The following is a 15,083-nucleotide window of genomic DNA, read 5'->3' as shown; positions in this document are numbered from 1 at the left end:
ATACATTGTTTTCCAAAACAGATTCTTCCAATTTCCCTTATCTCCCCCATCAAACCATATAACCCCATGATTAATCCCACCCTCTGTACATCCTCATCCCTCTGATTCCATTCCCCACCCCCCATGGATTCTAATACTTATTCTACAATAATGGTTAGTTTACTCAGCATAATGCTCTCCAGTCCCTCCCAAGTTAGGTAATAATTTACAAAATCATTGCTCCTACCTGCTGCATAGTATTCCACTATGTGAGTATACCATAATTTTTCAATCCATTCATTTGTGATTGGACATCTGGGCTGTTTCCACATTCTTGCAATGGCAAATAGTGCTGCTATGAACACTGGTGCATAAGTCTCCGTTTGTACCTCAGTTCTCATTTTCTCAGGGTACATTCCAAGTAGTGGAATAGCTGGGTCATATGGAATTTCTATGTTCAGCTTTTTGAGAAAGTGCCAAACTGCCTCCCAGAATGGTTGTACCATTTTATAATTATACCAACAATGTTTAAGAGTTCCTTTCTTTCCACATCCTCTCCAACGTTTATTATTTGCTGTCCTGTTAAACTTTGCTGCTGTTATTGGAGTGAGATGGTACCTCACTGTGGTTTTGATTTTCAACTCTCATACTGCCAGTGATTTTGAGCATTTCTTCATGTGTCCGTTGGCCATTTGAATATCTTCTTCTGTGAAAATGGTCAAATGATATTCAACAAGGAAACCAAAGCTATCAAACGGGAAATGACAACCTCTTCAACAAACGGTGCTGGCAAAACTGGACTGCCACCTACAGAAAGCTGAAACAGAGTCCACATCTCACACCATACACAAAAATCAACTCAAGGTGGATCAGAGACCTGAGAGTAAAACCCAAAACCATAAAGTTCATAAAAGACAAACTGGGACCAAGCTTAAAAGCGTTATTCCAAGGTATAAAGAGACTGCCAAATAAAGCCAGAAATGTACAGTCTGAAGAGGATAAAACTGATGAATGGGACCTTCTAAAGATTAAATCTATGTATGCATTGAAAACTTTTCCCAACAGAGTGAAAATAAAACCTACTGACTGGGAACAAACATTTGGTAATTCCATCTCAGACAAGAGTCTCATAATCTAAGTTTACAGAATACTCCTGGGCCTCCACAAGAAGATGATTGATAATGCAATTATAAAATGGGCAAAAGACATGCAAATATCTTTTGATTTCTTGACTGCTTGTATCAAGAGTGTTGACTGTGGATCCAAAATGAAAACTGTTGACAATTTTAGTTTTTTCCCCAACTATCATGATGTTGCCTATTGGGCCAGTGGTGAGGATTTTTATCTTCTAGATGTTGAGATGTAATCCATATTGAAGGCTGAAGATCTTCTGCAGCAAGTGTTTCAAGTCCTTTTTACTTTAAGCAAGACTGTATTATCTGAATATAGCAAGTTGATAAGTCTTCCTACAATCCTGATGCCACATTCATCTGCACAGAGTCCAGCTTCTGAAATAATTTGCTCAACATATAAACTGAATAGGTATGGAGAAATAATACAGCCCTGATACACACCCTTCCTGATTAAACCATGTGTCAGAGACAGTATAGTTGGCACAGGATAGGGCAGGTTTCAGGGCTATTGTACATAGGGTTATTATGAGTCCCAAGTGACTCGACAGCACATAACAACAACAATGTGCCCTTGCTCTGCACAGATAACTGTTTCCTGGTGTAGGCATAGGGTCTGCATGAACAAATTAAGTATTTTGGTATTCCTATTCTTAATATTATCCATCATCTATTATGATTTACATAGTCAAATGCCTTTGCACAACCAATAAACAGAATTAGAAATCTTTCTGGCCTCCTCTGCTTTCAGCCAAGATCCATCTGACATCAGCAGTGATAGTCCTTGTGTTGTGATCTCTTCTGAATCCAGCTTGAATTTCTGGGAAGCCGCAGCAATGTACTGTTTTAGTTGTTTTGAAATAATCTTCAGCAAGATTTTACTTGCATGTAATGTTAATGATATTATTTGTTAACTTCCATATTCTGTTGACTCATCTATTTTCGGGAATTGCAACAGATATAGATTTCTTTTAGCCAGTTGGCTAGACAGTTGTTCTTCCAAATTTTTTGGCACAGACTACTAAGTACATTCAGGAATGTATCTGTTTGTTGAAACATTAAATGATTCTTTCCTTAGACATTTCTCTAGATACTTTTTGACTTGAAATTCTCTCATGAGACTTTGGGTATTTGTTTTTATGACAGAAGTTATTGTTGTGCATGTATATCAAACTATTCACTGTTTCATATGTTTAAAACAATGGCTATGTCTTCTCAACAACTCAACTCACTGTCGCAGTCAGCAGTCAGAACTGACATACTGCTGACATTCAGTAGTTTTTCTGAGGCTGTGAATTGCACAGGAGGGGAGGACTGTTGTGGTGGATTTGAACCTTGCACCTTTGGATTGGCAGTGCTACTCCCTACTTACTAGGTCCAAGAGGAAACGGACTGCCTGATATTTCTCTACGAGTGATAGACAGACATTCTGAGAGAAAGAAGTGTATCTCTGCTTTTCACAACACAAATAATACATTAGAAGACAGTTCCAAGTACCTGGAAAGTGGCACATATCCTAATTTTAGCAACACTAAACTATTTTTTTAACAGCCCCAAAGAGTCAGAGAAGGTTCCAACTAGTAGTTAATTTTTTTCTAGTATGTAATTTACTTCCTGGACAACTTATTACTTATTACTATATTTTTTTTTTAAATACTATGCTAGTATCTAAAGGCTAGTAGAAAATAAAAGTTATACGCACCTGGAAAGCCTTACTTAGCATATGTTCACCTTCTTTAGACCCAAGCAAATTTACTATGATTTGTTTACCATATAAATTCTTAAGTGTTCTAAAATGCCTATTAAAGAAATAAAGGAAAAAATATGTCAAATGATAAGGGAGTTTTCTGTGGTCCTATCTGACCCCCAACCCAATAAATAAGAATCTACTACTTAATTGAACATACATGGCAGACAATAAAACCGGCAAAACTCGGTACAAATTCATTTTCTATGGTCATAAAACTTTGAATTTATAGAAACTCCCAATTAATGTTATTTCCTCTGAAATACTAATGTCGAGATCTGTTTCTTTCCACTCCAGCAGAGTGATGTCAATCAACTCCTACCTTCCCTGGAGCTGTCTGAGTCAGCCAGCTCTCTCCCATCTGTGAGGTTGGCACTGGAATAGCAGAGAGAGCATGTCTGCTAGCGTGGCTGGGAATACAGATAGGGCAGAGGGCCCAGGGCTGTACTCAACATGAAGACATCACATACTCTGAGTATTCAGAAGGGTTTCTTCAATAAACTCTACCTATATACTGCTATCTAGTCAGTTCTGACTGATAGTAACTACTGTTGTTGTTGTTGTTATGTGCCGTCGAGTCGTTTGCGACTCATAGCGACCCTATGTACAACAGCCCTAAACCCTGCTCTATCCTGTGCCAATCTCATTGCCTCTGACACACCCATCCCGAGTACCCCAGTCACTGAATCAATCCACCTCAATAGAGGGTTTTCCCCTCCTGCGCTGTCCCTCCACTCTACCCAGCATGATGTCCCTCTCCCCTGTCTCTCCTTACAACATGTCCAAAGTATGTCAGACAAAGCCCCAGAATCCTTGCCTCCAAGGAGCAGCCTGGTTTAACTCTCTCTAGGATGAATCTGTTTATTTTCTTGGCAGTCCATGGTACATTCAATACTCTTCTCCAGCACCACAGCTCAAAGGCGTCAATTCTCCTTCTATCCTCCCTAGTCATTGTCCAACTCTCTGATGCATAACAAGTGATTGCAAAAACCATGGCCTGTATCAGGCGCACCTTAGTCTCTAGAAAGAAACCGTTGCTCTTGAGTACTCTAGCTTTAAAAAAATTAGGCCCAGCATATGGCCTTCCAGCCTCCAACTATTCCAGAAACCACCAAGCAACGCAACATAAAAGGAATTACATGTTATTTAAAATCTCCTAAATGGTGTATGTGAAAAGTAAAAAAAAAAAACAACACCCAAAAACCACAAAGAATAAATTTCAGTGTATTTTATTCAACCCTAATATTTCTAAAGTATCTTAATGTGTAATCAATATAAAAATATAAATGAGGTATTTTATATTCTTTTTAGGTGGGTATTAACCCTTTGAAATTTGGTGTAACTGTATTTATAGCACATCTCAAGTTATACTGGTTACATTTCAAGAGTGCAAGAGGTGCCTGTGGCTAGTGGCTACCATACTGGGCAGCAGTATATTACAGCCAAGATCAAGGTCCACACATCCAGTGCTACCATTTCTGTAATTTAACATTTCTAGAAGTTACAACACCTTGTCACTCTCTTCCAGTCAAATCGGTCAGACGTAATTTCACTGACATCTGAAAAAGTTGAAACGAATCAATAATCCTATCAATATAGCTTAATCCTATCCTAAATGTATAGCAGAAAATATAAATGATCAGACTTACCTGTCAAACGCAGGTGCATTGGCTTCAAATCCCCTTGACATACGGACACGATGGGATCCCACCTTGGACAAAAATAATATACTTAATCATATGAAAAAGGCAAACCTGTACACAAAAGGGATTTTTTTACAATATCTGACAATTCATTTGTTGCACACACACAAATTTAAATAATCATCATTAGTGTCATTCTTTTAGCAAAAATTCTAGGGGTTTTCCCTTTTATTTTTGAAGCAACATTATAAAAAAATTAGAAGTTATAGCATAATGAAACATTTTTAAATGAGTAGAAATTTTAATTTATGAAACATTTAAAAAATGTTTCATGTAAGTTGCTTTAAATTGAAACTGCATGTAACTATGTAAGTTAACAAAAGCTAACATTTTGGCAATTAAAAATTTAAATACTGAGAAGTGAAATAATTTGAACTCTTAGATCAACATCACTAAGAGAGTCAGATGAAAATGCAGAGGACTAATTCTTACTGTTCAAAGTTAACTATATGTGCAACATCTATGTGGGGTTTTTTCCCCTCTACTATGTTGAATATTTGGGTTCAATGGCAAACAACAGCAACAACATGCTGAATATTCACTATCACCAAAAAGTGCAGTAAATAAAAATATCTTTCCTTTCTGGAAAAAAAAAAGAGCCCAAACATTTCTAGTTAAATATGCAATCCTGCAGTTATATTTGATGAAATCAGAAAATATGGGTTAGAAGAATTAAAGAAGATGGAAAATATCTACCTATGCTGTTTTATTACACTTTTTTTTCACACAAGAGAAAGACAAAGACTGAGAACTGAGAAATATGTAACAGATGCAAAGAAGAAATATAGAAGTGAAATCAGATTAGATTATCCTCTTTAACAACATTTTAAACATTGACCTTTAAACCTCTGGGAATAAAACTTCTCAGAATTCATTCTTGCCAGTCTATCAACAAAATGACCTTCAGAGAGGGTGTGTGGTTGGCTAACAAATCAGTTACACCATTTAACAAATAAAACCATAAAATACTGCAAGAATCCCAAAATGTCACACAGAGACAAGAAGCACAAATGGTTAGAAAAATGACATCAAAGGACTTGCTCACCACAGGCTGCCACAAATACTCAATTTGTTAATGACTTTTTAAAAAAAAGCACTGTGCGCCAAACACAAGAAAACAAAGTGTGCCTGCATTATCATTAAACATTAAACATTCTCTCTTGCTGTCGTGATTGAAAGGACCAGTCATCAGAAACTCAGTTTATGGTAAAGTACAGTTAACCTCACCCTGCCCGTTTGAGTGGTTTTTTAACAAACAAACAACCCCCACCTGTGGTAAATCCCACCCTGATTGATCAACTGCCATAAAGTGGAATTCTTCTTCTTTTTAAGGGCACAAGGAATTTTTCCCTGTATCTGAAGTAACCAATAAGATTCAAATAGGTTTCCAAACTGTTTCCCTGAGCTATGGCTAGCCAACTGAAGGTGGACAAATACCCCAACTACTCATGGATGCTTACCATCTTTAAGGACTTACTAAGCTAAGAGAGCTCTGGTGGCATAGGCAGTAGGGAGCTGCACTGCTAATCCAAAAGACACATCTCTGGCAGTTCAAATCCACCACGCTATCTGTGGGGGAAAGATGGGCAATCTCTTCCCGTGTGCTGTACAGCCTTAGAAACCAAATGGAGATTCAACTGTGAGTGGATTTCAACTCAATAGCAGTGAGAAGGAAAATGGAAGGCAGCAATAACCCCAGCTTAATTACTTGCTGTGCATCAGAGAGATGGACAATGACTAAGGCTGTTATAAGAAGAACTGATGCCCTTGAATTGCGGTGCTGGAGAAGTCCTGAATATACCATAGACTACCAAGAGAACAAATAGGTTTGTTTTAAAGAGGGTAAAACCAAGTTTTTCCTTGGAGGCTAGGATTTTGAAGCTTTGTCTCAAATACTTGGGGCATGTGGCCACATTATGATAGGAGGGGTGAAGGTGCAGTGCAGGAGAGGAAGACCCTGGATGAGATGGACTGACACTGCAACTGAGGTCATGGGATAGGTGTGTCAGAGTCAGTGACACTGGCTCAGGAGGGGGCAGTGTTCAGTTACTGTAATAGGGTTGCTATGAGCTGCATGTAACTCAGTGGCACATAACAACAACAACAACAACAACAACAACAACAAAAACCCCAGTGGTAAAATGGGTCTGGATGCTAATAAAAAAACCCAGTGACTCAAACTCACTAGCCACTCTACAGGGGAAAAAATACCTAGTGATTTGCTCCCATAAAGATTACAACCTAGGACGCTCTATAGGACAGCTCTACTTTGCCATATAAAAAGTCAGTATGAGTCAAAATTGACTGAATGGCACACAACAATTATGTAAGCTACAATACAATAAAGTAATATAAAGTATATTTCCAGCACCTAAAAGAATCATTCTTTATCAGTACAGGACTTTATGGATCTCATTTAAGGACTCAAATGAACATCTATTGTTACTTAACTTTACCATACAAGTCCCGATGTCCTAGACTGCAAGCTGTGAGGCACCAGTAGAGTCCAAAATTCTCAAAGTACCCACCACAAAATATTATACATTGAAAGAGCTGCAATATTTAGCAATGAAGAGATCACCATTGAAAGGTGACCATAATTCAATCAATGAGATTAGAATTGGCTATGGAAAGCAAACAAACCTTAATACAGCAAGATATGAAGACAGATACATTAAAGATCATAAAGAGACAAATGTCTATAAGGTAATGAACACAATGCAGTCAGAGTGGGAAGAAATGTCACACAGCTAGCGGGAAGCACTGGCTGGAAGTAGGAGACCAATGAGAAAATGCTGAAAGTCTTTCAAGCAAGAAAAAAGGATGAGTACTTACTTTAACTTCAACAATAGCTAGGATAGAAAGAAAAGAAAAAAGTCCTATGTCTAGAAAGTGCTGGCACTAAGGGCCTCTTCTTGGTCAGGCCTGGTTCCTGAAGCAATCTGGGATGGACTGTTGTATAACACAAGATTTAATACCAAGTGGCAGGGAAGGCAGGTAAAAATGCAGATCCCTGGCCCCTATTCCAAGAGATTCTGCTCCAGCTGATCGAAGATGAGGCCATAAATCAACATTTTAAGATCACACAAGAAGATTAAACTGTTAATGAAAAAAAGCCTCTTAGGAAGTAATCATGGAGGACAAAAAGTAGATCAAAGGACAAGTGCCCCCAAACTTTCTCTCCAAGACTCTGAAATCTGGCATTTCACAACCTGCAAGGATTTCTCCTGGTAAATTCCCTAAAATTCCCAAAGTAAATTCCAGTCCTGATAATACACAGGAAATTTAATAATAATTTACAAGCAATCAAAAGTGAAAGTCCTTGTTTGGTCTTTTGTAGGACAGTGAATTTTGGGGCTTGGTATTTTTACTTTTAACAATCAATTACCTATTTTGTCTTTTTATTAATTATATATTTCCTTCCTCTATTACATGCTTTTTAAACTGTTCAAATAGTAAGGGGAATCTTTTGCTATGCAATATAGTTGTGAAACTAATCCATTCTTTTTTTTTTCTTTTGCTTTTCAAGGAGAGGAGCAAAGGGGGCAAGGGGGGAGGGGTTTGTGCGGGGAGAAGGGTGCAACAATGAATGAATGGAATCCCAAAATCTCTGTAGATGTTCATTGAAATGAAAAATAAACAAGCTAAATTTAAAAAAAAAGAAACTAATCCATTCTTAATCAAAGGTTAACTGTAAAAACAACGAAGAAAAAAAACTGAGGATATCTGACCCAATCATCTCCCCAAATCTAGATAATTAGTCCAATTCTGTGACACATTAGCAGAACTTCAGACTGTCTCAAAAATTCCTCTTTATGAAGAAACATATGGTTTAAAAATCTATAGTTTTCAGTCTATATTGAATGCTGCTATTAGCCAGCTAGATGATCTGTGTGGACAGCACAGAGTACAACAGGAGAAATAAGGGGGACAGAGGTCCCACTCAAAGATGACAATCAAACACTGAACTTCTTCATAGAATCATATACAAATCAGTGTAACAGAATGGTATTAGGTTATAAAAATCTCCATAAGCTTTACCTGAAAACAAAGGCATTATACCCTGCATCAAAGTAAGGCTTAAACGAAACAAACAAACAAAAAAGCAAGGCTTAAAGAATCTTTTTAAAGTAAAAATTCCAAACACAGTGGTCTAATTATAAAAGCTTAGAAGAACTGAGCTAGGAATGGGATTTTCTCCCTAAAAGAGAGTTCTCTTAATACTGCTGAGTCAGAAATGACTCACAGCTGCTTTTCCACTGGGTTTTCAAGATCATAATGGGAGGAAATTACATTTCCTTCTCCTGAGGGCCTGCTGGTGGACTCCAACCGCTAGAGACACAGTCTTTGGATTAGCAGTGTAACTTCCTATAAACTAAGCCATCAAAGCTCGTTCAAAAGAGACTTAATTTCTCCTATGTGTAAAAAACCCCCCAAAGCCCCACACAAGTCAAATTGCTTTTGACAGGAAGTCAAGACTTCCACAAGCAGTACAACTGTTGTTCTGTGTTCTTAGCCTGCCTAGAATAAACAGAATGTATGATAACACTCAAATAGCATCTAATTTCTTGCCACAAAAACTAATATGACAGAATATAAAGTAGACTCAGCTGTTAACGAAAAGTTTTAAAAAACTGCAGGAGTGGCATCCACTCCCTAAACAACATACCTCTGGAAACACTATGAACTTTGATAAACGTTGATAGTTATAGAAAGGCTTCAAGCCTTTTACTCATAGACTCACTATGGGTTGTGCTCAACTCAAAGGCAATCAACAACAACATATACTGAGACACAAAATTCATTAGACTATTCACACCTAGAAACATAAAAATTAGTATGTTTACTTTAGAATAAAAACAGAATGCAAAATAGCACTATCATGAGCAACTGAATATTACAAATGAGCACACACAAAAAGTTTATTTTCAATATTGTTGCTGCTGTTGTGTACCATGAAGTCGGAACCAACCCTTAGCTGGCCCTTCAGAGAAAATAATCGTGAGAGAGGAAATTGCCCATCCTCCTCCAGTGGAGCAACTGGTGGATTTGAACTGCCTGCCTTTGGGATTGCAGTGCAGACTCTTAGCACTAGGCTATCAGCGCTCCCTTGTAAAGATTAGGCATTAATATTAATAAAGTAAAAACAAAGAAGATAAAAAGGACATCAGAAACAAGTTAGAGTATCAGTCACTACAAATGACTAAAATCTCACTAGTAGTATACCAGAGTATGGATTATAAGAATAAGAAACTGGTTCAAAACACTTATGTTGAGAGTTAGAACTATCTTAAGTGCTTTTCATTTAATTCTGTAGCAACCACATAAAGTAAGTACTATTTTTACTATCACTTAAAGAGAAGGCAACTTCCAGAGACCTGCAGTTCAAATTCACCAGATATTCTGCTGGAGAAGGAGGGGCAATCTCCTCCTGTACCAGTCAGATCTGTTTTGACAGTACACACACAAAATATAATACAATAAAATTTTAAAAAAAAAGAAGGAAACTGATACACAGTGAGGTTAAATCATGTGGTAAAGAAAAGATTCAAATTAGTTGACATGATACCAGAGTCTTTAACTATTACATATGTCTGCCTAAAGAGCTAAATTGGTCTATGCCAAGATAGTGAGATGGAGTTCCCGGGTGGTACACCCAGATACTATGCTTGGCTAATGTGCTGGGCTCCAACCATGGCTGACTGGGAAGAAAGGCCTGGTGATAGATTTCTTAAAAAGGAGACACTGAAAACCCCATGGTTCACAGCTCTACCTTGATACAACTGCAGCTGCCATGAGTCATAACTGACTCAGCAACAAATGACTTTTGGTAATATAATCAGATTATACATTAGGAATGTACTTAAAAAATAATTCATTATAAAAGCATACTATACTTTTTATAATAAATTTATAGCTGTTGAATATATAGGATGATTTGAAAGAACATTAAAAGAAAAAATATCCAAGACAACTCCAGGAACTTTTCACTCAGATGACTAGTTGCAAGTAAGTCGATGGCACCTAACGACAGCAACAAAAACAAGATTTAGATGGAATAAAAGAGCTATAAACTGAAGAATTTTCTTGAAAGCTTTGAAAATATGGGACCTATTCAAGAGAAATACATAATAACAAATGAATATGAAATACATACTTGCAAACCTGGTTGTTCCCAGAACAATGGAACAGATCCTCTAATTTGTATGAAGGAAGAAACAGAGTCATCCAAGTATACAACCTACAGAGAAAAAGAATACATAAAATGTTTCCACAGAAAAAAACTGGTACCTCTAAATTAAAACAAATTTACTAATATATGTTTCATATACTTTATGATCAAATTTTCCTAATCAAAGTATTCAATATAGGCCACTAAACAAGTTTATTTATTTACCAGTCCATAATAGTTGTACATATATTTACCAAGAAAATATTAATAGTATATATATATGGATAAGAATCACATCTTTTAAAAAGATAATTCTTTTTAAGTTTCAATACTCTAAAAGCACATGTTTTCATTTCTTTCAATTTTTTACTCTTTAGCTTTTTGTATTTCTCAAAATCAAATCTGGCTTCCTGAATTGGCCTTGAAGTGTAAAATGGTTCTCAAGTTTGAATTTCATTTCAGAGCCCCAAATAGCATCACATTCAATAGTAAAATAATACAAATACAAAATGGGAAAAAATTCTGAACAGAAATCTCATCAAATATACAAATATGACATAGTTATAGATGGTGAATAACAAGCATATGAAAATGTTCAACATTATGTCATTAAAGAATTGTTAATTACAACAAGACATCCTATTTACCTATTAAAAGGGCTAAAACAAAAAGACATTGGCACATCAAATACTGGTGAGGGTATGGAACAATGGGAACTCTCATTCAATATTTGAGGTGGTATTATATGCCATCAAGTGTGAACTGACTTATAGCTGATCCTCCAGTGAGTTTTCAGAGGTTGCAAATCAAACTGCACGGAAGGAGGTTGCCTATTTTTCTCCTATGAAGCATCTGGTGGATTCGACTGGCATTCCTTTGGGTTGGCAATGCAATTCTTTACCAGTTGGCTATGAGACTCCCCTTTCAATGTTGGTTGGAATGCAAAAATGGTATAGTCACCTTGGAAGACAGACTAATAGTTTCTTATAAAGCTAATCATAGGCTTGCCAAGTAATTCAGCAATGGTGTGACTGTTATGTGCCATCAAATTACATGTGACTCACACTGAACTTATGCACAATAGTTCTGAATCCAGACTTATTCTGGGGGAATCTCACTGTCTCTAACACACCTACCTCCATTACCCCAGTAATTGTGTCAACCCGTCTCATCCAGGGTCTCCTCTCCTGCACTGTCCTTCCACCCTTCCAAGCATGATGTCCATCTCCAAGGACTGGTCCCTCTTAACAACATGCCCAAAGTATGTGAAACAGAGCTTCAAAATCCTTGCCTCCAAGAAGCAACTTGGTTTCCCCCTATCCAGGGCAGACTTATCTCTTGTCTCTTGTCATGGCTCAATACTCTTCTCTAGCACCATAACTCAAAGGCATCAATTCTTCTATCATCCTTAGTCATTGTCCAGCCTTCTGACGCAGAGCAAATAATTAGGAAGACAACAGCTTGGTTCAAGTGCATCTTTGTCTCTAGACTGACATCCTTGCTTTTCAGGACTCTGGAAAAGTCCTTGACAGCATATTTACCTATTACAATTCACTTTTTTTAATTTCCTGACTGCCAAGAATGCTGATTGTGGAGCTAAGTAAGACAAAACTGATAACAATCTCAATATTTTCTCTATCAATCATAGTGCTGCCAGTTGGCCCAATGAAGAGAATATTTCTTCTTGATGTTGAGCTTCAGTCCATACTGAAGACAGTATGTAATCCTTGACCTTCTGCTGCAAAAGCTTCAGGTCCTCCTCAGTTTTGGCAAACAAGGTTGTCATCTGGATGATGCTGGTTGGTGATGAATCTTCCTCCAATTCTGATGTCACACTCCTCCTCATAAAGTCCAGCCTCTCAAATAATCTGTTCCAAATATAGACTGAAAAGGTATGGAGACAGGATGCATCCCGGATGCACTCCTTTTCTGATTTTGAACCATGTAGTGTTTTCTTGCTCTGTTCTGATGACTGCTTCCTGATCTAATCAGGAAGTGCCTGAGAACAATCAAGTATTCTGGGATTCCTATTCTTCTCAAAGTTAGCCACAATTTGTTGTGATCCACAGTCAAATGCCTTTGACTAGTCAATGAAACACATACAGATATTCCTCTGGTACTCTCTACTTTCAGCCAAGACCCATCTGACAATGGCTATGATGTCCCTAGTGCCACAGCTTTTTCTAAATGCAGCTTGCACTTCTGGCAGTTCTCTGTCAATGTTTCCAGTCATTTGGATAATCTTCAGCAGGATTTTGTTTGTGTGTGGTATTTTATTGTTTGATAATTTCCACACTCTGTCTGAGACCTTTTTTTTGGAATGGGAATAAATATGGATCTCTTCAATTTAGTTGTCCTCCAGATTTCTTGGCTTGCCTGGTTAGTGCCTCCAGGGCAGCACCGGTTTGCTGAAACACGTCTATTGGTATCCCATCAATTTCTGGGGCCTTGTTTTTTCCCAATTCCATCAGAGCAACTTGAACTTCCTTCTTCATCACCATTGTCTCTTGGTCAAATGTTGTTTCTGGAAATTCTTTTGTGTTAGCCAATTCTTTGTTGTACAGTGACTCTGTATTCTCCTTTCATCTTCTTTTATTTTCTTTCTGTTGACAGCATACTTAAGTATTAAAATTCGGGACTCAACTTGTTCTTCAGTTTCCTCACCTTCCTCTGTCCATTTTGTTTTCCAACTCCATTATAATACTTAGCCTTGTCTTCCCAAGCTGCCCTAGGAAATCTTCTGTTCAGCTCTTTAACTTTCTGATTTCTTCCCTTTGTCTGGCTTCTCAGCACTCTAGTGCAGAGAAGTCTCTTGACATCCATCTCAAGTCTTTTCTTCCTCCTCCGATTCTTCCTGGATGATTTTCTTCATATCCTCTCAACAGCTCATCTGGTTCAAGGCCTCAAATCTGCTCCTGAGGTGGTTTTAAAATTCCGATGGGAGAGATCCAAGGTCAAATTTTGGTTCTGGTGGATTTAATTTTCTTTAGTTTCAGCTTGAACTTGCATATGGTCTGTTCTACAATCAGCACCTGGCCTACTTTTCACAGTTGATACTGAGCTTCGCCAATGATTCTTTCCATCAGGTGAAGCCCATATGTATAGTCACTGTTTCTTATAAAAGGTATTTGCCATGAATAAATCATGTTCGTACACAATTCTATCATTTTCTCTCCAGCCCCATTTCTGTCACCAAGTCCACATTTTCTGACTACTGATCCTTCTTCCCTTTTCCCAACTTTTGCATTCTAGTCATATATTATTATTAACGTATCTTGCTTGCATGTTCGATCGATTTCTGACTGCAAAAGGTGGTAGAAGTTATCTATTTCCTCCTCTTTGCCTCTGGTTGTTGGTACATATATTTGACTGAGACTGGTATTAATAGTTCTTCCTTTAACGTGTATGGATATTAGTCTGTCACAACATTGTATTTCAAGATGGATCTAGAAATGGTCTTTTAAACTAAGTGACCCATTTTTTTATCACTTTCTCATTTCCAGTGTAGTAGATCATAGTATTGTCTGATTCAAAATATTTCATGTCAATCCATCTCATTTTGCCAATGCCTAGTATGTCTATACTTATGCATTCTATTTTTTCATTAACAATGTCCATTTTTCCTCAATCCATATTTTCCACATTCCACTCATGAGTGTGTGTTTACATCTGTTCCCCCTCCTCTGTGATTTCCAATACCAAAAGACTCAGCCTCTGGTGCCATATCTGCTAGTCCAAGCCAACTGTACTCTACTGTAAATAGGGTTTTCGAAGGCCTGTTATTTCAGAAGTAGATGGCCAATCCTTCTCCCTAATTTGCCTTAATTTGGATACTCAGCTTTAGCACAGTTAACTGACAGACAGGCATGCTCAGCTTTAGAGCATTATCTCACAGACAAGCATTTCATCCAAAAGAACAGATCCCCATTAAAAAGAGCTCATCCCCATTACACTGCCATCAGATTTGATGTTGGACCCGCCCCCCCTTACTGTGGAACATGTGTTGTGGCCTTGTCCCTCCTGCCCCACCTGGCCAGCAACCAGCTCCATTCCCTCACCTCACCCGGCCAGCACCTCCTTCCTTCCTTATTAAAATGAGTGGAAAATCCCATTTAAAAATATGTACTCCAATATTAAAGTAGATTTATTCATAAGTACCATAAATTAAAAGGAAACAAGATATCCTTCAATAGGTGAATGAATAAAGAAACTGTCATGTACTAGAGCGAGGGCTACATGGTGGAGGGGACCTGGGGGAGCGTTTGTAAAACAATGAAAGAATCTTTTCTTTTACTTTTCCATAATTTTTGACTCATGTACTTATAACTTGTTAGTCAAATTTGTGTCTTCTA

At 37.6% G+C, this 15,083-nt stretch overlaps 1 protein-coding gene across 1 annotated transcript in view; it reads right to left on the bottom strand.

Moving 5' to 3' along the window:
- The window catches only part of SYNJ1 (synaptojanin 1), a 153,584-nt gene that overhangs the window by 74,014 nt on the left and 64,487 nt on the right, over positions 1-15,083 (bottom strand). The window contains 3 exon segments of the mRNA XM_006886798.1: positions 2,812-2,908; positions 4,506-4,567; positions 10,717-10,800. Coding sequence (XP_006886860.1) covers positions 2,812-2,908; positions 4,506-4,567; positions 10,717-10,800 — 243 coding nt within the window.

Source organism: Elephantulus edwardii, unplaced genomic scaffold (assembly GCF_000299155.1).
Source record: "Elephantulus edwardii isolate Elephantulus edwardi_28Jun2011 unplaced genomic scaffold, EleEdw1.0 scaffold00051, whole genome shotgun sequence".
In the NCBI taxonomy this organism is placed as follows: Eukaryota; Metazoa; Chordata; class Mammalia; order Macroscelidea; family Macroscelididae; genus Elephantulus; species Elephantulus edwardii.
The sequence above is the reverse complement of the archived record's forward strand: the minus strand, read 5'-3'. Positions and strand labels throughout refer to the sequence as shown.